The 22,191-nt window shown below is 42.5% G+C and overlaps 1 protein-coding gene across 1 annotated transcript in view; it reads left to right on the top strand.

Annotated features, from left to right (window-relative positions):
- The window catches only part of TSPAN12 (tetraspanin 12), a 332,545-nt gene that overhangs the window by 198,672 nt on the left and 111,682 nt on the right, over window positions 1–22,191 (top strand). Inside the window, exon 5 of the mRNA XM_069764867.1 lies at window positions 17,742–17,816. Within this exon, the coding sequence (XP_069620968.1) occupies window positions 17,742–17,816 (75 nt within the window). The remainder of the gene's footprint in view (window positions 1–17,741; window positions 17,817–22,191) is intronic.

Genomic DNA, 22,191 nt, shown 5'->3' with positions numbered 1-22,191 from the left:
GGCAAGTAATAGCGCTTTCCGAATAAGCTGCAGAGAGAACCCGGCATCTTGGATCGCTCTGGCTGATCAGCAGTTAGTATCCACAGCTGCATGTGTTGTGGCTGTTGTGGCTGTGTGACAGCATGTTTGTTTTGATCTCCATGCTGTGACTGTCACACAGCCGTGACACATGCAGCTTCGGAGCCAAACTGCTGATCAGCCTGAGCAATCCAGGAAGCCGGGTTCTCTCTACAGCTTATTTGGTAAGCGCTATTGCTTGTCGAATAAGCCCTGACCCGATTAAATTCGCTTAACCAACTCACCCCTGTTAGGCGTCCAAGGAGGCACGGATCTGCAAGGAACCACTTATAGAAATGAAGAGAGGAAATTACCCAGCTTCCAAGCTTGAAAAAAATGTAGAGTACAGATACAGCTTTATTACATGAGGTACATTCTATAACAAACTACCTGATCACTATTGCAATTGATGTATTGTTTGATATTGAATATTTGAGATTGATTATTATCAGAGAAGGTTTTGGTGACCATGCCACATCTGTTTACACCACATTTGAAAAAACCCTTACAATCAAGCCAAGTATGACGTTCCATTTTATTAGGGAAACTGGAAGATCTGATATTTCCCAAATTTCTGGCCCTTTTAGCTACCTCTTGGAACCTAGAGGGACGATGTGTCTGCCTTACCAAACTTTGTTCAGTACATCAACAATAATCCGTACAATATTTCTTTTACTTATATTTCTTTTTTAGGTTCTATCAACACAACATTTCCTTTTTACGGTAGATCTCAATCTAGAGTGAACTAATCACAGCATCTCCACCCCCACTCATTTTAGGCCCATGTTATAAAATGTACCTCATGTAATAAAGCTGTATCTACCCTCATGATGGAATCTATGAATATTTTTTAATCCAATAAATTTTTGGAAGCTGGATCATTTCCTCTCTTCATGTTATAGTGAGTGCAAATCTTTGACATATTAGGACTGCTGACAGCTCCTTTAATGGGATCACTGACAGATATAAAACTTTTCTGGGCACAAGAGTCATTCTAAAGTGGAATATATCACCTTGGAAAATGCTATTTATTTGCAAATATAGGGTTTATCTGCAGGTAAATAATGTTACAATGCTCCATGGAAGTCTTAATGAAAGTGTGGCTACTGGGAGAACATGAATTTCTTTCCTTCCAGGAGCCACCATATTTCTGACTTAGGGGTAGAGTAGTAAGCTATCACAGTTACCCCTCACAGCACTATTCGCTATACTGTGAGCAGTAGATGTAAGCAACCCCTTAAGGACACAGCCACTTTGTAGGTTAATGACTGGGTCTCATTTTTTAAATCTTGACCAGTGTCCATTTATGAGGTAATAACTCTGGAACGCTTCAATGGTTCCAAGTGATTCTGAGAGATTTTTTGTTAGGAAACTCTTATGCTGCTAGCGGGGATCTCACAGAGGTCACCGCAGTTCAGCTCGGCTGGGAACGCAGCCTCAAGTTACCGGAGGTAACCTAAATGACATCACCACCGGCTACTGAGGCTGCGCTAGAAGCCACTCAGTCACCAGTGGTTCTCAGCCTGGACGGTCGCATCTTGGCACCGTCCAGGATGAAAACTGTTTATCTCCAGACATGGATTATGGCGTGGGACAGAACGACAGACTGTTATAGTGTATTGTTGTTTTTTATTTTAGTTTTATTACAGGAGAACGAGGGCTTCCGTGGAATTAGGTGTTAGGTGAGTATAACTGTGTTTGTTATTTTTAAATAAAAATGGAAAACTGTTTTTTGTTTTATTTCTAATAAAGGACATAGTTCTGGCTGTGTCTTTTGTTTACCATACCACTATAGGATTAGTAATGGATAGGTGTTATAGATGCCTCTCCATTACTAAGACGTGGGCTTGATGTCACCTGACAATACAAAGGTGACATCCACCGCACAAATATGAACCCCAGATGTGCCTTTTCTGGGCACCTGCGGGCTGCTATTTTTAGGCTGGGGGGGCCAATATCCATGGACCCTTACCAGCCTGAGAATACCAGCCCCCAGCTGTCTGCTTCAGCAAAGCTGGTTGTCAAAAATGGGGACCCCACGCCCTTTTTTAAAATTATTTAAATAATTTTAAAAAAACAGCGTGGGGACCCCTCTATTCTTGATAACCAGCCATGTTGAAGCTGACAGCTGAGGTTTGCAGCCCCCAGCTGTGAGTTTTGCCTGGCTGGTCATCAAAAATACAGAGGAACCCAAGCCGTTTTTTTAAATTATTTATTTACAGCACAGGAGAGGCTGATGGATACTCCCATCCGCTGCTCCTGCTCTCACTGTTATTAGTGGCAGCAGTAGCGGACCAGTAGTCCCATCAGCTGACACCAATGACTGGAGGGGAACTTTATACCTCTGATCACAGCTGCGTGCTCACGCTGTCTTTTCACAGTGTGGGAACCACGGCTCTCTGACTGGCGGGGATGGTTTTACCACCGGTCAGAAGCGGTGTTTTCCGCGCTCTAAAGCACATGACAGCGTGACAAACGCCCAGTGTTCAGTCAGCCGAACCTGAACAGTAACACAGACTTCCTGGTGAAGTTTGTGTTCGGTGTACGTGCCCGAACAGTAGGTGTTTGGTACAGATGCCGCACTTTACTGTTCGAGTTAACCCATCTCTATCTCTGAGGTGCCAGAACAGTAGAATCCGTCTATGAATAACTCAATTTTACAAACGACACCTTTCAATGCATTTATTTTAAGGGTACAGTGATCATATTGACACCACAGGTGTTACAGAGCTTTATACTATTGCACAGTGAAGAAAAATACAGTTGCATTTTTAACACAAAAATTGTTTATGCACCAGATTTGACACTTTCATACTGGGAAATGGGTAAAAATGTCACCAAAATGTTTCACATAATTTCTGCGGAACATGTCAGTACTCCATATGTGGCTGTACAGTACTGCTTAGCCACACAGCGAGACTCTGGATGGAGGGAGGGAGCGCTTCTTGCCTTCTGCTGCACAGATTTTCCTAGAATAGTTTGCGGACTCCATATACAGAGCCCCTAAGTTCTAGAAGAGCAGAATACCCCCCTCAAGTGACCCCATTTTGGAAATTATACCCTTGCCAAACCTGTTAATGCTAAATGTGGTTTAGGCACACTGTGGGGCTCAGAAGGAAGGGTGGGGGTGTTTGGATGTGGAAGTGCAGAATTCACTGGATTTCTTCAGGGGGCGAGGAGCCATTGTAATACTAGTAGCGTGGAAGCCCCCTATATTTCCATTAACAGATAATGGACCTGAGTGGGGATTAGCTTTTATAGCGGATTGAGTAGAAGCTCTTATTATGAACATTTTACTTAGCATTGAGATCACATTTATCCAGAGTGATGTGATTCAGATGAAACGCCTGAGGGAAGAATTCACTGTAACGAGGCAGAAGAGTTATTCTGGCGTCTGTTCAATGGTATCCTTCTTTACAGAAGTGCACAAAACTTTGGCTGACCGTGCTTTTATGCAATTCTAAAAAGACAGACCATGTCGAATCATAGGCCAGTCGGCGTCCAAAGTGCCCCCATCTGCCTCATTATAGGGAATCGTCCATCGGGGGGTTTATCTAATGAATTTCAGAGATTTACATGGAAACCCCAGTGTAAGCGCTCAATACAGAGCTCAGCATAAATGTGAACTGAGCCTTCCTGCGATCTTTGGGAGGCAGAACGAACAAATCAATGGCAGGTGAAGAATTGGTTTTATTTATTTATTTTTTGTTTTATGCCATTCATCCGCCGTGTGGTATAAGTGATTAAACTACTGTATTCGGGTGGGTGTGATTACAGCGATACCAGATTTATATTGTTTTCTTCATGTTTGGCTGTTATCAAACATTAAGACGTGTTTGTTTTTTTTGCAAAAGCTACTTTTTGCTTTCCCTTATTTTGAGAGCTACAATTCCATATTTCTGCTGACAGTCAGGTAAGGGCTTGTATTTTTGCAGGACGAGTTAACTTTCTTTATTGGTATCATTTTCGGTCACAACATTTTTTTAATTGCTTTCTATTCCAATTTTTGTGAGTCAGAATGAATAAAAAACAGCAAGTCAAGAATTGTTTTTTGAGGGTTTTTTTCAGTTTTGCATGTGATAAGAGTGATGAGGCAACTTTAGTCTTTGGGTCAGTACGATTACAGCGATGCCTCATTTCTTTTTTTATGTTTTGTTGCTTTTACACAATAAAAACTTTTATTTAAAAGGGATTATTTTTGCATCGTTATGTTGTGAGAGCTATAACTTTTTAATTTTTCAGCTGAACAAGCTGTATGGTGTCTTGTTTTTTGCTGGACAAGATGACGTTTTCAGCCGTACCATTTTTATTTACATTTGTTTTTTCATCGCGTTTTATTCCAATTTTTTTCCAGCAGTATGATGATGAAGCATAGTTTGGAATGTTTTTTATATTTTCTTTTTTTATGGCATTCACTGAAGGGGTCAACTAGTTTGTCACTTTTATAGACTGAGTGGGGACGCACATAATGCAATTTTATGGGGAAATTCTTAACATAAAACTCAGAATACCCCCAAGAGATATGTTGTGGATTTCACACTTGCCCTGTAGCGGTGGCAAGAGGAGTTCATATTTGTGGGATTGATGTCACCGTTGTATTGTCTGGTGACATCAAGCCATTGGCTTAGTAATAGTAATAGTTACTAATCCTATAGTTATATGGTATATAAAGACACAGCAAGTATAAATTCCTTTATTGGTCTTATAGATACCTTTCCATCACTAAGCCATGGGCTCGATGTCACCAGACGATCCAAAGTTACATCAACCTCAACAAATATGAGCCCCACTTGTCACCGAAATAGGGCAAGTGGGAAGACTTGGTCAAAGCGCCAGATTTGGTGTACCTAATAGATGCACATTTCTGGGCACTTTGGCTTTCTGCTATTTTTAGCTGCTGGGGGCAATATCCATGGCCCCTTCCCAGCCTGAGAATACCAGCCCCCAGCTGTCAGCTTTAGCAAGGCTGGTTGTCAAAAATGGGAGGGACCACACGCCATTTGTTTTAAAATAATTTTAAAATTCTTGATAACCAGCCTTTCTGAAGTTGACAGTTGAGGGTTGCCGCCCCAGCTGTGAGTTTTGCACGGCTGGTTATAAAAAATACAGGGGATCCCACGCAGGTTTTTAAACTTAATTTATAGCGCAAGCGGCAGGTGATGAATATTCCCGTCAGCCACTCCTGCTGTCACGGTTATTAGCGGCAGCAGTTGTAGGCTGATGGGAGTAATAGTCCCATCAGCTGTTACCTGCTGTCATTGTTATCACTTGAATATAACTCTCATCATTCTCCCCTGCTTGTGCTGATCGCCAGGAAAGCAGGGGAGAATGATGAAAGCCATCTTCCGCACCAAGTGTGTCATCCGTGTGCACATGTGAGGGACGTTTTGTGGCCGTACTGCCTGTAAAAAACGGACATGTCTATGTGTAGGACACACGGTCTGTGGAAACACACGGAAATGTGCAAAGCAATGTAGATTTTAATGTGTCTACGTGTCAGTGTCTCCGGTATGTGTGAAAGCTGTCACCACATGTACTGGAGACACTGACGTGAGAAAGAGTCTTAATACAGCAATGGTACGCAGGGCAATAAAATTATAATCCGAAGCCTAACCTGTTCAGTGAACAATATTTATTGTATATGGAGGTAGTTGCTCCTAGTTAGCTGTTCATATTAGCTTGGAAGTGCCAGTCAGTCTTTTTGTCATCATAACCTGTTCAGTGGTTTGTGCCATGTTAGTTTATCACTAATGAGGATTATGATAATATTCTGCCACAAATTAAGTTGGTGTTACATGTCAAGTTAAATGTGGCTTCATCTGTAGAAGATTGTATTATAATAGACAATTGCTAAACAATGTAAGAAGGATCAGAGTTGGACAGGGCTGCAAGGTAAATTAAGGACTGACACAGCCTGATCAATGTATTTACCGTATTTTTCACTTTATAAGACGCACCCGATTATAAGACGCACCCCCAAATTTGGTGAAGAAAAAGAGAAAAAAATAATTTTAAGGTAAATGGGGGTCTGTCTTATAGTGCCAGTGTCCGTCTTACAAATCATATATATGTCCCTCATCCTGGTATCTATATACCCCCCATCCTGACACATGCCCCCCCCTGTACTGGCACACTGCCCCCCCATCTCATCCTGGATATGGCCCTATCATCACTATAAGCCCCCCTGCTGGCACGCACATGGCCCCCCTCTCTCTATATGCCTCCCATGCTGGCATGCACATGGCTCCCCCCTCTCTATATGGCACGCACACATGGCCCCCCCAGTCACTACATGACCCCCTGCAGGCACACACATGGCCCCCAAGTCACTACATGCCCCCCTGCAGGCATACACATAGCCCCCTAGTCACTACATGCCCCCCTGCATGCACACACATGCCCCCCTGCAGGCTCACACATGCCCCCCTGCAGGCACACACATGGCCCCCCAGTCACTACATGCCCCCCTGCAGGCACACACATAGTCCCCCTCAGTCACTACATGCCTCCCTCAGTCACTACATGCCCCCCTGCTGGCAGGCACATGATAAAATAACAAACACTTAACTCACCGTCCGATGATGGCTTCGTGCTCCCAGCTCCTCGGTTGCACTTCCTGTTTCCCAGGCATCAGATCATGTGACCTGGGCACACCGTGATGACAGCACAGACACAGGAAGAGCTGGGAGCAGGGAGCACGGAGCCAACATCGGAAGGTGAGTTAAATTTTATCATGTGCCTGCCAGCAAGGGGTCATGTACTGACTGGGGGCGGGCTATGTGTGTGCCTGCAGGGGGCATATCCTTGATGGGAGGAGGGGGAGTGCAGGCACATGTAATATGCACTGCTCCCCTGTCAACCAACTCAGAGCCGCTTCAGCACCGAGGTGATGGACAGCGGGTGCAGTGAATATTACATGAGGCTAATGAGAGGGAGTACAGGACCTTCTGCTGTCTCTGCAGCCTGCAGCCAGCCCACTCCAGCCCCCTGACACCACTCCAGAGCTGTTCCCCTCCTCTACAGCACAGCACATCACACAGATTCGGATTATAGGACGCATCCCCCACTTTCCCCAAAAATTTTGGGAAACAAAAGTGCGTCTTATAATCTGAAAAATACGGTATTTTACTTGCTTATCTAGCTCCATTAATTTCCTCAGCACTTTCCAGAAATCGTCAACACTGTCCTCATTGAAGATCACAATCTGAATTCCCTATCAGTATGTCTTTGGAATGTTTGAGTAAACCAGAGAACCAGGGAGAACATTCAAACTCCTTGCAAATATCGTCTTTGATGGTATTTTGAGCCCAGGACCCCAGCGCTGCAAAGCAACAGTGCAAACTACTGAACCACTGTGCTGGGATCTGGGCTGTATGGAAGAGGAATAAGCATATCAAGACATTAGGATCGATTGAATGGATACCAATGTACAGTGCCAACAAGTAGTATTCAACCCCCTGCAGATTTAGCAGGTTTAATAAGATGCAAATAAGTTAGAGCCTTCAAACTTCAAACAAGAGCAGGATTTATTAACAGATGCATAAATCTTACAAACCAAAAAGTTTTGTTGCTCAGTTAAATTTTTATAAATTTTAAACATAAAAGTGTGGGTCAATTATTATTCAACCCCTAGGTTTAATATTTTGTGGAATAACCTTTGTTTGCAATTACAGCTAATAATCGTCTTTTATAAGACCTGATCAGGCCGGCACAGGTCTCTGGAGTTATCTTGGCCCACTCCTCCATGCAGATCTTCTCCAAGTTATCTAGGTTCTTTGGGTGTCTCATGTGGACTTTAATCTTGAGCTCCTTCCACAAGTTTTCAATTGGGTTAAGGTCAGGAGACTGACTAGGCCACTGCAACACCTTGATTTTTTGCCTCTTGAACCAGGCCTTGGTTTTCTTGGCTGTGTGCTTTGGGTCGTTGTCTTGTTGGAAGATGAAATGACGACCCATCTTAAGATCCTTGATGGAGGAGCGGAGGTTCTTGGCCAAAATCTCCAGGTAGGCCGTGTTATCCATCTTCCCATGGATGCAGACCAGATGGCCAGGCCCCTTGGCTGAGAAACAGCCCCACAGCATGATGCTGCCACCATCATGCTTGACTGTAGGGATGGTATTCTTGGGGTCGTATGCAGTGCCATCCAGTCTCCAAACGTCACGTGTGTGGTTGGCACCAAAGATCTCGATCTTGGTCTCATCAGAACAGAGAACCTTGAACCAGTCAGTCTCAGAGTCCTCCAAGTGATCATGAGCAAACTGTAGACGAGCATTGACATGACGCTTTGAAAGTAAAGGAACCTTACCGACTCATCTGGAACGGAGACCATTGCGGTGGAGTACGTTACTTATGGTATTGACTGAAACCAATGTCCCCACTGCCATGAGATCTTCCCGGAGCTCCTTCCTTGTTGTCCTTGGGTTAGCCTTGACTCTTCGGACAAGCCTGGCCTCAGCACGGGAGGAAACTTTCAAAGGCTGTCCAGGCCGTGGAAGGCTAGCAATAGTTCCATAAGCCTTCCACTTCCGGATTATGCTCCCAACAGTGGAGACAGGTAGGCCCAACTCCTTGGAAAGGGTTTTGTACCCCTTGCCAGCCTTGTGACCCTCCACGATCTTGTCTCTGATGGCCTTGGAATGCTCTTTTGTCTTTCCCATGTTGACCATGAATGAGTGCTGTTCACAAGTTTGGGGAGGGTCTTAAATAGTCAGAAAAGGATTGAAAAAGAGATAATTAATCCAAACATGTGAAGCTCATTGTTCTTTGTGCCTGAACTACTTCTTAATACTTTAGGGGAACCAAACAAAATTCTGGTGGGTTGAGGGGTTGAATAATAAATGACCCTCTGAAAAGACTTTTCACAATTTAAAAAAAATATAAACAAAGAAATAACATTCTTTTTTGTTGCAGTGCATTTCACACTTCCAGGCTGATCTACAGTCCAAATGTCACAATGCCAAGTTAATTCCAAATGTGTAAACCTGCTAAATCTGCAGGGGGTTGAATACTACTTGTAGGCACTGTATGTACCAATTGGCGTAAAGGAGAGTGTTGCAGTATTCTGTTGGTGTATGCAAATTGCATGGATTGCATTTTGGAGAGAAGTGAGAACATTAAGCCGAGGCACTTCCACCCAAGATGGCAAGGATCCCTAAAAGTGTGCTAGAAAAAAGTTTTATAATAATAAAAAAAAACTTCTAATATAGCATTGTTAGGCAGAATAAAATATTCAGAATATTAAAACACGGGCTTGCATTTTGGTTATATGCCATTATGTGGGGAGGTCTTGTACAGTCTAGAAGAGCTTAATGTGGTGTTATTAGCTGAGTTTAGTATTTAAGATGAGAGAGCAGATGCAGAGAAAAGGAGAAAGGAATCTTTCTAAAGAGAAGGGGCTGGTAATTTTTCTATTCTTGCTTAATATGTTCCATGTCTTGGGGAGTATTGGTGAAGGGAAGAACAGATCACATTCTGGCAGTCAGAGTTAATTCTTTAGCTATCAACATCTAAAGCATTTGGACCCAATCTGACCAGAACTGCAGTACATTTCCTTGTATTTATACAGCCTGGCATTGAGGTTGGCTCAGTAGGTCATCATCATTACTTTTTTTATTTCACTGGCTTTTGTGATGTTATTCTCTAGCTTCATAGATTTTCTTGCTGTATAGTTCTCCTTTGACAGCGATCCATATTTCATGTAGTGTTGTCTTGGGATGTGCATGTAAAACAACATTGTATGATGCTCTTTTTGACTTTTAGTACAAAGCACTTTTATGAAGTGGAAGATCAGGCTATACTTCTAAGCCAGGTTTTAATATTTAAAGGGAACCTGTCACCCCCCAGGTGTTTGTAACTAAAAGAGCCATTTTGTGCTGTACTAATGCTGCATTCTGACAAGGATGCTCTTTTAGTTTGGGTCCCTGCACTGCTGCAATAATCGTTTTTGAAATTTGTCCCTCATACCTCCAAATCACCACGGGGGCAGGTCTTTCCCCCCTAATCCAGACGCACCACAGCTGTCAGTCATGGCCTCTGCGCGCCGGGCACTGCCTCTTCTTCCTTCATTAGTGTTCCGGGTGCCTGCGCTGTAATTTTTTTTTTCGGGCATGCGCAGTTGCGCTGCCCTTTGATCTTACAGCGTTGGCGCCGGGGACGCTAATGAAGTAAGAGGAGACGGTGTCCGGCACACAGAGGCCATAAGTGACAGCTGTGAGGCATCTGGATTAGGGGGGAAAGACCTGCCCCCCTGGCGATTTCACAGTATGAGGGACAAATTTCAAAAGCGATGATTGCAGCAGTGCCAGGGACCCAAACTAAAAGAGCCACCTTGTCAGAATGCAGCATTAGTGCAGCACAAGGTGGCTCTTTTAGTTACAAACTAACTATGGGTACCCCCGTCGCATGTACCCTGGCTAACCTCTTTCTTGCTAGGTTTGAAGAGGAATATATTTATTCCTCAAATAACCCGTTTCTCAAGCATATCAAGCTTTATGCTAGATATGTTGATGACATATTCATGGTGTGGGACGGGCACCAGGATACCTTGACAGAATATGTTGTTTACCTCGCAATTTGGAGGGGCTAGTTTGGTTTTCCTAGATGGCAAACTACAAGTGAGGGATAGTAGGATCCACACAGAGGTGTACCGAAAGCCATCGGCATCAAATTCCTTACTACACTTGCCAGTGCCCACCCTTCCTATACTAAATGTTCTCTACCATATAGTCAATTTCTGAGGGTGAAGAGAATTAATAGTGACCCGGAGGGCTTTGCACAACAATCTGTTGAGCTTTATGATAGGTTTAAGAAGCGGGGGTATCCCAGTTCAATTCTCAATAGTGCCCATGATAGAGCAGTCACAGCGGACTCAATATCTTCCAGGCATAAGACACATGAGAAAAAATTTGTGTTCAGCTTTAAATTTGGACCACTAGATAATCAAATTAGAGCAGCAATTCGTAAAAATTGGCAGATCTTGAGACATGATAGCGATCTGAAGGAAATAGTAGATAGGGGACCGCTGTTTGCTAGTCGCCGTAGCAAAAACATTAAGGACTGTTTGGTCCGTAATCGTTTTGTATCAGATCATAGCAATTGGCTGATTCAGAATAGACCAAAAGGCAATTTCAAATGTGGGCGTTGCAATTTCTGTACATATCACCATATTGGCAGTATGATTACAGTGGGGCACATACAACACGTAGTACGCGATTTTATATCCTGCAGAACTACGTATGTAGTCTATGTCATTTTTTGCCCTTGCGGCTTCTTTTACATTGGCAAGACTATCCGGCCGATGTTCGTACGGGTTAGAGAGCATTTTAACTCTGTGAGGACCGGCAAAGGGGCTCCCAGGCTAATAGATCATGTCAAAACTCACCATGCAGGTAACGTGCAGTTGTTACGGTTCGCTGGACTGGAACAGGTTTCTCTGCCAGAGGGGGGAGGAGATCTGCACTGCCTCCTTCTACGCAGAGAGGCCAGGTGGATTCTCCACACAGACACAGCGGGACCCCTTGGTATGAATGAAAAGCTGGACATGTCGGTTTTTTTGTAGATAGCTAATCTCACTGCAGATAATGTTTAACTCTGCTTCAAGTTTAGTTCACAGAGTTTGATTTTAATTGTGTGTGTTGTTTTTATTGCACTATTGTTCATGTTTCTATCATTGGTGGTTATTCCCACCCATATGCTGCATGAGTGGAGGAGCTTGAGGCTTGATTTGTCTACAAAATCCTCCTGGTGTTCATTCAGCTATAGGACCCGATGAAGTGCCGCTTTGCACGAAACGGCCGTCGTCCGATCTTTGTCCACTCCCTTCCCTGCTTTTTGTACAAAGTCCTAAGAAAGTGGTGACTATTTTACCTGGGTAAGTGCGCTCCAATCTTTTTCTTGTTTTTTTCTTCATGAACTCTGTATGCTTTTGTTGGATGCAGCACCCCGTTGGTAATGTAAAAGGATATTATCAGCCATACATGCCCATTATATGTGGTCTAAGGTGTTGTGCACGTTGGGGTCAGCTAATCGTGGCAGTGCGGAAGTAGAACTTTCTTTTACTTCGAGGCTCTTTTAGTTACAAACGCCTGGGGGGGGGGGGGGGGGTGACAGGTTCCCTTTAATGTATTAATACCTTAAGAACCATCAGTATCATAGATAATGTAAGGTAAGTGGGAAATTACATTTCTACACTCGGACATATTAAAGTTTGAATTTGCAAAAACTGGTACAGTGGCCACTTCGGTAATCTGTGGCTCCTGAACGAAAGCCTGAGGAATACCTCTTACCTGCCGGCATCCCCATCTCATCTGTTGATTAGCCAGTCTGGCACGACATCAAAGTTGATACATGCGTCCATACGATGTAGCTCCAGACTGGCTAATCAAAAGAGGAACCGGGATGCCGTCATATAAGAGGCGGTTCTCTGCACAATTGTCAATCAGCCACATATTACTGACATGGCTGCTGGTCTGAGTCCTGCGAATCGCTTTGTGCCAACTCTAATTAATGGAGATATTGACTTTCCTCTCAAGTAATAGCGTTCTATAATTTCCGTTCTCTTGGAATTTATTTTTCATAACTTTTGAGGTGACAGATCGGAAGCGGTATGAAAAGTGGGTTTAATATAAGAGAAACAGAAACTATAAAACTCATGCATAATTTACAGTACATGAAAACCAGTGGAATGGAAGGTCATTAGGCCAGCGGGGTTTGTGCAGCCTTTATGTGCCTTAAACTTCACCTTAAATTGTGCTGTACAGTTTTATGTTTCTATTTATGCCATTTTTATCCATCTAGATAAATCATCTAGATTTTCTGCCCTTCCTTCAGGGCTGAGTTATTAAGTTCATACCTGATTGTAAAGAATATTTTGATTAGTCTAGAATAGAATTATTTTATCAATTTGATACTGTGTTATCACCGTATGAAGGCATTATATTTAGTTGTTCTAAAAGTAATCTGGCTGCCATGATGCTACTCAAATTGGAGGTTCCATCATTTCAATCAATCCAACTTCTAGCAGAGCAAGCTGTAAATATGTTTGTCACTAAAGACCACACAGTTGCTTTATCCAGATTTCTGGAATTTACTTTGGATTCCACTTGTTTTATATCCTGTCCAGTTGGCAAAGCAATAAACAACTGATGGCTATAAATTACATGTGCATCTGTGATGTCCCTGGTCTGACCACTGCTCAGGCTGGAATTTATCTCCCACTTTTTAACTTGTAGTTTGCTTATTTAATTTCAGATTTGCAAGATACTAAAACTGGCCACACACAACATCTTTATTTTTGGCATATTTTTAGGACATTGCTGTGCAGCACGTATAAAGCTTGTAATGTAACTCCACAAACAAACAAAAAAGTCATTTTATGAGACTGTAAAAGTTACACATTTCCCACTACCTGCTGACATGATTCAGAGTATGGGTTGTATAAATATGATCTACATCCATACACTCCACACAAATACACTGTCCTCTCTTTAGGATATGTGCACACGTTCAGTATGTGCAGCAGATTTTTCAAATTGGCAAGACAAACGCTGTGTAAAATATTGGCCGTGTCTTTGATAACATTTTTACTTGTGTTTTTCAACCATTCTTTTGAATTGAAGAATTGACATGCTGCAGATTTGAAAAAAGAAAATGAAAATTCAGAAATCTCATTCGCATTGCTGGTACTGTAAAATGCTACATTTTTCTCTGCGTCAAATGTGTCATAATCGATAAGGGTGTGTGCACAAGTTGAGTATCTGAAGCAACTTGCCCTCCCCTGACGAAGGACACAGTCCGAAACGCGCGTCGGGGTGCACTGTACCTGGAGGATCGGACCGCTTGTAGGAAGAGGTAATTAGCCTGGACTTATCCAACTCTGCATTCAGCATTTTTGTGACTTTGGCACGTCTCACACTATTCATATATGCCATTGTGTATGTCCATATGCACCTTTAATTTTATTGCCTATGTGCTCTCCTCACATACCTATAATACAGGCTTGGGTCACCTTTTTTGTGCACTTTATTTGCTACTTTTGCACGTATTTATATATATATAATATTTTTACACTTCTATTTTTTCATTTTTTTTTTCATTTTTTGTGTTATATATGGTTTTTATACCATTTTTTATACATTTTTTGTGTACCCTTCACTACAATTGCCCATAATTCCGGGTATAGAATTGCATTTATTCATATATAATAATGTTTATATTCTTTTATTTTTAATCTATTTTTTTTTTAATTTATTTATTTATTTATTTATTTTTTTTCTATTCATATGTAACCAGTCCTCTTCGTGTCCGTTGAATTATTGCTATTTTGCTGAAATATTTTATATCTTCCTCCAGTTACAGGCACACTTCTGGTGTTGCCAATTGTTGCCCAGTATATATATATTTATATATAATTTTTAATAAAGGCATTTTATTATATTGCACCTTTCCTTGTCCTTATCTTGTTCGTAATTTGGTTATTATATATATACCAATACATTCTTTTTAACATACATGTATTGATTTCCATACATTGGGTTCTCTGTTATATTAGATTTGAAAAAACGCTTTGTGCATGTGATTTCAGAAAGCTCACTCACTTTGCTGGCACTGTAAAGTGCAGTGATTTTTTTTTTTAATCATTTTAAATCACGTGCAAAAATGCAACGTGTGAACAAGCCATTATACTCCTTGTGTAAAGAAGAAAATGTGAACTTGCAGCATTCCTGCCTCCAGTATATTCCCAGTAGCTGCTAGTGGAGCAAGTAAAAGATAAGGCCGTCATGGTTCACTGATGTTTCCCACTAATGAGATACCATGGACTTTTTTTTGCTTTGCATTATGGCATTGTTTTCTTTATCTAGGTCTGTTAGCCTAATTTGTAGTTTATAATTTTTTTTGCACAATTGTACTCTATGTAACCTAATGTAGGACATTTGTGTAATTTTAATTTGCATAGTGTGCAAAGAATATTGCAACTTTTGGCCATAAAAAGTGATTGGTTAGGGCTAAGTGGAGTGGGCGTGGCTGATATATACACACATGCTTAGTGATTGGTTAGGGCTAAGTGGAGTGGGCGTGGCTGATATATGCACACATGCTTAGTGATTGGTTGAGGCTAAGTGGAGTGGGCATGGCTGATACACACACATTTATATATATATAGATGTACAGTAGATGGAGTATTTATTTATTTTAAAGTACAGCCATAGACTTCTGATTTCTATGGAATCAGTGGAAAAGCGGACAATTGGGGGCAGCTGTTTAAAGCCTGGGAAGGTGGTAATATACATGGAACTTCACAGGCTATTATTATCAGTTCATAGGTATACTTAGCCTTGCCTAGTTATTAAAATTGGGGACTCCTCAAACAGCCTGCCATCCAGCAAAGACACTGAGCTGCATGTACTTGCTCAGCGCCTCACAGTGAAACCATTTCACCTCACTGATGTCATCGCGAGCATGAGAAAGTTCTCACTCTGTGCCTTCACAAAGATCCTGGGAGTTCACAGCTAATGGACTCCGTTCAACTCACTGACGTCAGCGCACATGCCGTGGGAAAAGTTCTAACGGCAGTCGTGTTGATCTCATGTACAATAAACTACACAGGTAAAGCATTAGCTCACCCACATAACTTATACATGTCTAATCTATCTAATATAGAGTCTGGCAGGTGAGGGGCCTGCCAACACCAGCAAATTTCATCTGGATGTGCGTCCTCAGATGCTGATTTGTATTGCAAAACACAGGCCCGGGCGCAGCATTGCATGCTGCCAGTCAGTCGGAGGCCAGCAGCTGACATTGGCATGTGCGTGACTGGGGGCGCATAGAAGTGACATCTTTCGTTTTTATGTACAGTACAGACCAAAAGTTTGGACACACCTTCTCATTTAAAGATTTTTTTGTATTTTCATGACTATGAAAATTGTACATTCACACTGAAGGCATCAAAATTATGAATTAACACATGTGGAATTATATACTTACCAAAAAAGCGTGAAACAACTGAAAATATGTCTTATATTCTAGGTTCTTCAAAGTAGCCACCTTTTGCTTTGATGACTGCTTTGCACACTGTTAGCATTTTCTTGATGAACTTCAAGAGGTAGTCACCGGGAATGGTTTTCACTTCACAGGTGTGCCCTGTCAGGTTTAATAAGTGGGATTTCTTGCCTTATAAATGGGGTTGGGACCATCAGTTGTGTTGTGCAGAAGTCTGGTGGGTACACAGCTGACAGTCCTACTGAATAGACTGTGAGAATTTGTATTATGCAGCTAAGTAAAGAAAAATGAGTGGCCATCATTACTTTAAGAAATGAAGGTCAGTCAGTGCAGTGGCAAAAACCATCAAGCGTTACAAAGAAACTGGCTCACATGAGGACCGCACCAGGAAAGGAAGACCAAGAGTCACCTCTGCTTCTGAGGATAAGTTTATCTGAGTCGCCAGCCTCAGAAATCGCAGCTTAACAACAGCTCAGATTAGAGACCAGGTCAATGACTCATAGAGTTCTAGCAGCAGACACATCTCTGCAACAACTGTTAAGAGGAGACTTTGTGCAGCAGGCCTTCATGGTAAAATAGCTGGTAGGAAACCACTGCTAAGGACAGGCAAGAAGCAGAAGGGACTTGTTTGGGCTAAAGGACGCAAGGAATGGACATTAGACCAGTGGCGATCTGTGCTTTGGTCTGATGAGTCCAAATATGATTCTAACCACCGTGTCACGCAGAAAAGGTGAACGGATGGACTCTACATGCCTGGTTCCCACCGTGAAGCATGGAGGAGGAGGTGTGATGGAGTGGGGGTGCTTTGCTGGTGACACTGTTGGGGATTTATTCAAAATTGAAGGCATAGTGAACCAGCATGGCTACCACAGCATCTTGCAGCGGCATGCTATTCCATCTGGTTTCCGTTTAATTGGACCATCATTTATTTTTCAACAGGACAATGACCCCAAACACACCTCCAGGCTGTGTAAGGGCTATTTGACCAAGAAGGAGAGTGATGGGGTGCTACACCAGATGACCTGGCCTCCACAGTCACCAGATATGAACCCAATCAAGATGGTTTGTGGTGAGCTGGACCGCAGAGTGAAGGCAAAAGGGCCAACAAGTGCTAAGCATCTCTGGGAACTCCTTCAAGATTGTTGGAAGACCATTCCCGGTGACTACCTCTTGAAGCTCATCAAGAAAATGCCAAGAGTGTGCAAAGCAGTCATCAAACCAAAAGGTGGCTACTTTGAAGAACCTAGAATATAAGACATAATTTCAGTTGTTTCACACTTTTTTGTTAAGTATATAATCCACATGTGTTAATTCATAGTTTTGATGCCTTCAGTGTGAATGTACAATTTTCATAGTCCTGAAAATACAGAAAAAGTCCTCAAAATACAGAAAAATCTTTAAATGAGAAGGTGTGTCCAAACTTTTGGTCTGTACTGTGTATGTATGTTGCCCTGTCCAAATCTTGCATTGGGGCCAATCAGACTCTGGTTACACCAAAGATGAGCCAATTACCAGCATGAGCATAATATGACAAAGACTTAAATCTGATTTTATAATAGGGCAACATGGTAGGTCATTCGTTAGCGTTGTTGTTTTGTTTCTTCAAGGCATTTGTATTACAGATTAATGTAGTAGATTTTTGAAGTGCTAAATTTGACTTTTATACACTTATCTTTTTTCCTTGCAGTATTTTGGGAGCTTGCTAGTAATTTTCTGCGTTGAGTTGGCATGTGGAGTGTGGACATATGAACAGGAAATCACGGTACGTTAAAAATCTGTTTTAAATTATTGGATTATGTATGTCCTTTGCAATGTTTTTAATACAATTCTTTATAGAAGCAACAGTAAATAACATTGTAATCCCTTAATGACCGCCAATACGCCTTTTAACGACCGAACTTAAAGGGCCTTATTCCTCAGCGATGCTGTTTATCAGGACTGAGAAATAAAGCAATAGCAGCCCTCCAGCATCTGAAAATGTCCGGAGTTTTAGCTACCAGGGGTAGTTGAGACCCTGGAGGACGCAATCGGGGCTAGTTTTTACAGTCTCTGATCACGTGATCGACAAGTCCCTCATGAGTTTCAAGATCCGTCCCTTTCAAGAGAGCAAAATACAGTTTAAAATTATATACAACTAGATGGTGGCCCGATTCTAACGCATCAAGTATTCTAGAATATGTATGTAGTTTATTTATGAAGTTTTCAGAATAATGCAATTTATACACAGGATTTGGCTGGCCGGCCGCAACCAATTAGCGAAGCGTGGTTCAAATTCTGTGCCAATTCGCGGGCGGACTGCGACTGTCGCTGATTGTTCGTGTCCGGGCGTGACTAATCAGTGAAGCCAAGGCCGGCTTCAGGTTTTTGAGGGCCCCGGGTGAAAGAGTCTCAGTGGGCCCGCTCTTTAACACATACCACGATTCATGATGAACAGATACAGCAGAGAAATATAGCACAGCCAAGTAGCATATAAAACAGCCCACGTAGTATAGAACACAGCCACGTAGTATATAGCACAGCCACGTAGTATATTGCCCAGCCACATAGTATATAGCACAGCCCACGTAGTATATAACACAGCCCACGTAGTATATAACTCAGCCCACGTAGTATATAACACAGCCACGTAGTATATTGCCCAGCCACTTAGTATATAGCACAGCCAACGTAGTAAATAGCACAGACACGTATATTGCCCAGCCACGTAGTATATTGCCCAGCCACATAGTATATTGCCCAGCCACGTAGTATATTGCCCAGCCACGTAGTATATTGCCCAGCCACGTAGTATATAGCACAGACACATAGTGTATAGCACAGACACGTAGTGTATAGCACAGACACGTAGTGTATAGCACAGACACATAGTATATTGCCCAGCCACGTACTATATTGCACAGCCACGTAATATATTGCACAGCCACGTAGTATGTAGCACAGCCACATAGTATATAGCACAGCCACGTAATATATAGCACAGAGACATAGTATATAACACTGCCCATGCAGTATATAACCCAGGCCACGTAGTATAGAGCACAGCAATGTAGTATATTGCCCAGCCACGTAATATATACCACAGCCACCACGTAGTATATAGCACAGCCCACATAGTATATAGCACAGAGATGTAGTATATAGCACAGCCCATGCAGTATCTAACACAGCCCATGTAGTATAAAGCAATGTGGGCACCATATCCCTGTTAAAAAAAGAATTAAATTAAAAATTAGTTATATACTCACCTTCCGTTGGCCCCCAGATCCAGCCCAGGCATTTACCGAAGCTCCTCCCAACGCTCCGGTCCCAAAAGTGCATTGCGGTCTCGCGAGATGATGACGTAGCAGTCTCGCGAGACCGCTACGTCATCATCTCGCGAGACCGCAATGCATGGACCGGACCGTCGCGAGGACCGGGAAAGGTGCCGGAAGGTGAGTATATAATGATTTTTTATTATTTTTAACATTAGATCTTTTTACTATTGATGCTGCATAGCAGCATCAATAGTAAAAAGTTGGTCACACAGGGTTAATAGCAGCGTTAACGGACTGCGTAACACCGCTGCATAACGCGGTCCGTTAACACTGCCATTAACCCTGTGTGAGCGCTGACTGGAGGGGAGTATGGAGCGGGCGCTGACGGCAGGGGAGTAGGGAGCTGCCATTTCGCGGCTGTGAACATTGCTGATTGGTCGTGGCCGTTTGACCGCGACCAATCAGCGACTTGGGATTTCCGTGACAGACAGAAAGACAGACAGACACACACACACAGAAAGACGGAAGTGACCCTTAGACAATTACAGTATATAGTAGATGTGCAAGGGCACATCAGGGTACTTGTGCACCTTTCTAATACAATATATGTTCATATATTTGTAATATACGAAATATACACCACTGTGATGGTCAGAGACAGGGGCACCACTATGGATAAGAAAGAACAAGTCTGCATACTAGACTATAATACATTTATGGGAGGCGTTGGCTTGTCGGACCAGGTGCTTCAACCATACCTGGTGAAGCAAAAGACCAAGGCCTGGTATAAAAGGTAGCAATCTACCTCATCCAGACTGCTGCATAGAACAGTTTCATTCTCCATAAAAGTCACAATGGGCACTCACTTTTCCCCAGTTCCAAGAGAAAATTGTCGAGTGTCTCCTATTTGACCTGAAGGTACAGGAGGCAGGCTTAGAATCCGAGAATGCCCCGAGTCTTGCAGAGTGCCCTGTCTCTGCCACTCCCACCCAAAAGTATCCCCCAAAAAGATACCTGGTTTGTAGGAAGCAACTCCTAGTGTTATTGTCCCATCTGCCCATCCAAACTAGGCATTTCTATCTCCTCCTGTTTTGAGCTCTACCACACATATTACAATTATTAAATTGTCATGAATTACACCAAATTGTGTGGTAGGGTCTTTTTTTTTTTTTTTAAATTGAAATTTATATTTTCTGTGTAGTGGGCATCGCTAGAATAATTTTTGTGGAACAAGCACTGAAGAGAATATTTTCATTTGTAAAACAAATTTTACACAATTTACAGTATTTTGCGGTTTATAAGACGCACCGGATTATAAGATGCCCCCCAAATTTTGAGGAGAAAAATAGGAAAAAAAAACTTTTTTTTTTAATAAAATGGTGATGCGTCTTACAATCCAGGCTTCTTATTGCTTACCGGGGATGGTGGCTGCGGTGAAGCGGAGTCCCAGGGTCGCTGCTGTTTGATGGTGCAGACCACAGTGGAACAGGGTCCCTGAGTCGCTGCTGGAGGAGGCAAGAGTGGTGGGGCGGGGGCTTCGCCGACATTTTGTGAAAGCACAGAGCCCCCGAACTGTTTACTATGCTCTGGACTGTGGGGAAAATGGCTGCCGGGGCAGCGCATGCGCAGAAGGAGATCTTGGTGCCGAGATCTCAATTTGCACCTCAGCCATTTTCCTGGAGATATCGCATAGAGGCAGGAGATCTTGGCTTTACTCCATCTGCACCTGCGCCGAGATGGAAGCCTGAACCCCCTGTCCCCGGAAAAAAAATGGAGGCCACCATATGCCCCCACCACAGGGCTACCGTTCGCCGCCATACCACCATCGCAGGACCACCGTTCGCCGCTGTACCACCACTGCACGCCGCAGGACCACTGCACCACCACTGCAACACCCCCAGCTCCGGGCTCTTAGCAATGACCCCTCGGTAAGAACAGCGTTCAGTTTTTAAGACACCCCCCGTTTTCCCCCTAATTTGGGGGATCATAAAAGTGCGTCTTATAATCCGAAAAATATGGTAATTCCAGGATGTGATCATCACACACCAAACTAATATTCACACAAGGACTGATCATTCACAAACATTTGTCTTGCTTTACAAAACTTTTGTTTCCATTTTTATAATAACATGTTATTTATGTTGGTTATACGGGCATGATCATATTATTGAAGGATCTCTAATAATGAGGCTGTTACGTATTTATACACTAGGTGCTTTACTGCATGGTTTTTGCCCAGCCTCCTGTACCAGACAATACTTTTAGAGTTCTGTAGGTGATTGGTAGTTTTTCGCACATAGTGGTTCCTACCTTGGCGGCCAGGATTATGTTATGGTGTATCACTTCGACTGGCACATTTGTCCCTCATATAGGGATTGATGGAGCTTAACAGATGACGTACCACCAATCTCTTTGAAAGGTAAACCCTGCTGGTGTTCTTTGATCTTTGGAACAAACACAGGTTTCCCCCATAGTTGGCTGCGTTTTCCTCCATATTTTGAACATTTTGCCATTCACTATAGAACAATATATTTTTCTTGCTACAATATACAGCTGTTTTGTTTACAAGATCACATTTTATAATCTGCAAATGTATTCTAGGGGCATGCCTCTGTTTGTGAGTATTATTTCTTGATAGAGACAGTGAAAAAAAATGCAAATTGCAATTTTTCAAACTTCTGTTGTATCAACTGTATAAAAAATGGTGATATCAAACTACTAACTACCTCCCTAGATAAATACATTATAAGGTATAATTTATAAAAATACATTTATGGGGATTTTCTGTTGTTTTTGATCTGCATGTGCTCTTGCAAATGCGAAAATCTATTCCAATAGAGCCAAATTTGTGTTCCAACATTCAAATATTGCTCCTTCCGTTCC

Source organism: Ranitomeya imitator, chromosome 4 (assembly GCF_032444005.1).
Source record: "Ranitomeya imitator isolate aRanImi1 chromosome 4, aRanImi1.pri, whole genome shotgun sequence".
NCBI classification, from domain to species: Eukaryota; Metazoa; Chordata; class Amphibia; order Anura; family Dendrobatidae; genus Ranitomeya; species Ranitomeya imitator.
Note: the sequence above shows the minus strand (reverse complement) of the source record. Positions and strands in the feature narration are given on the sequence as shown.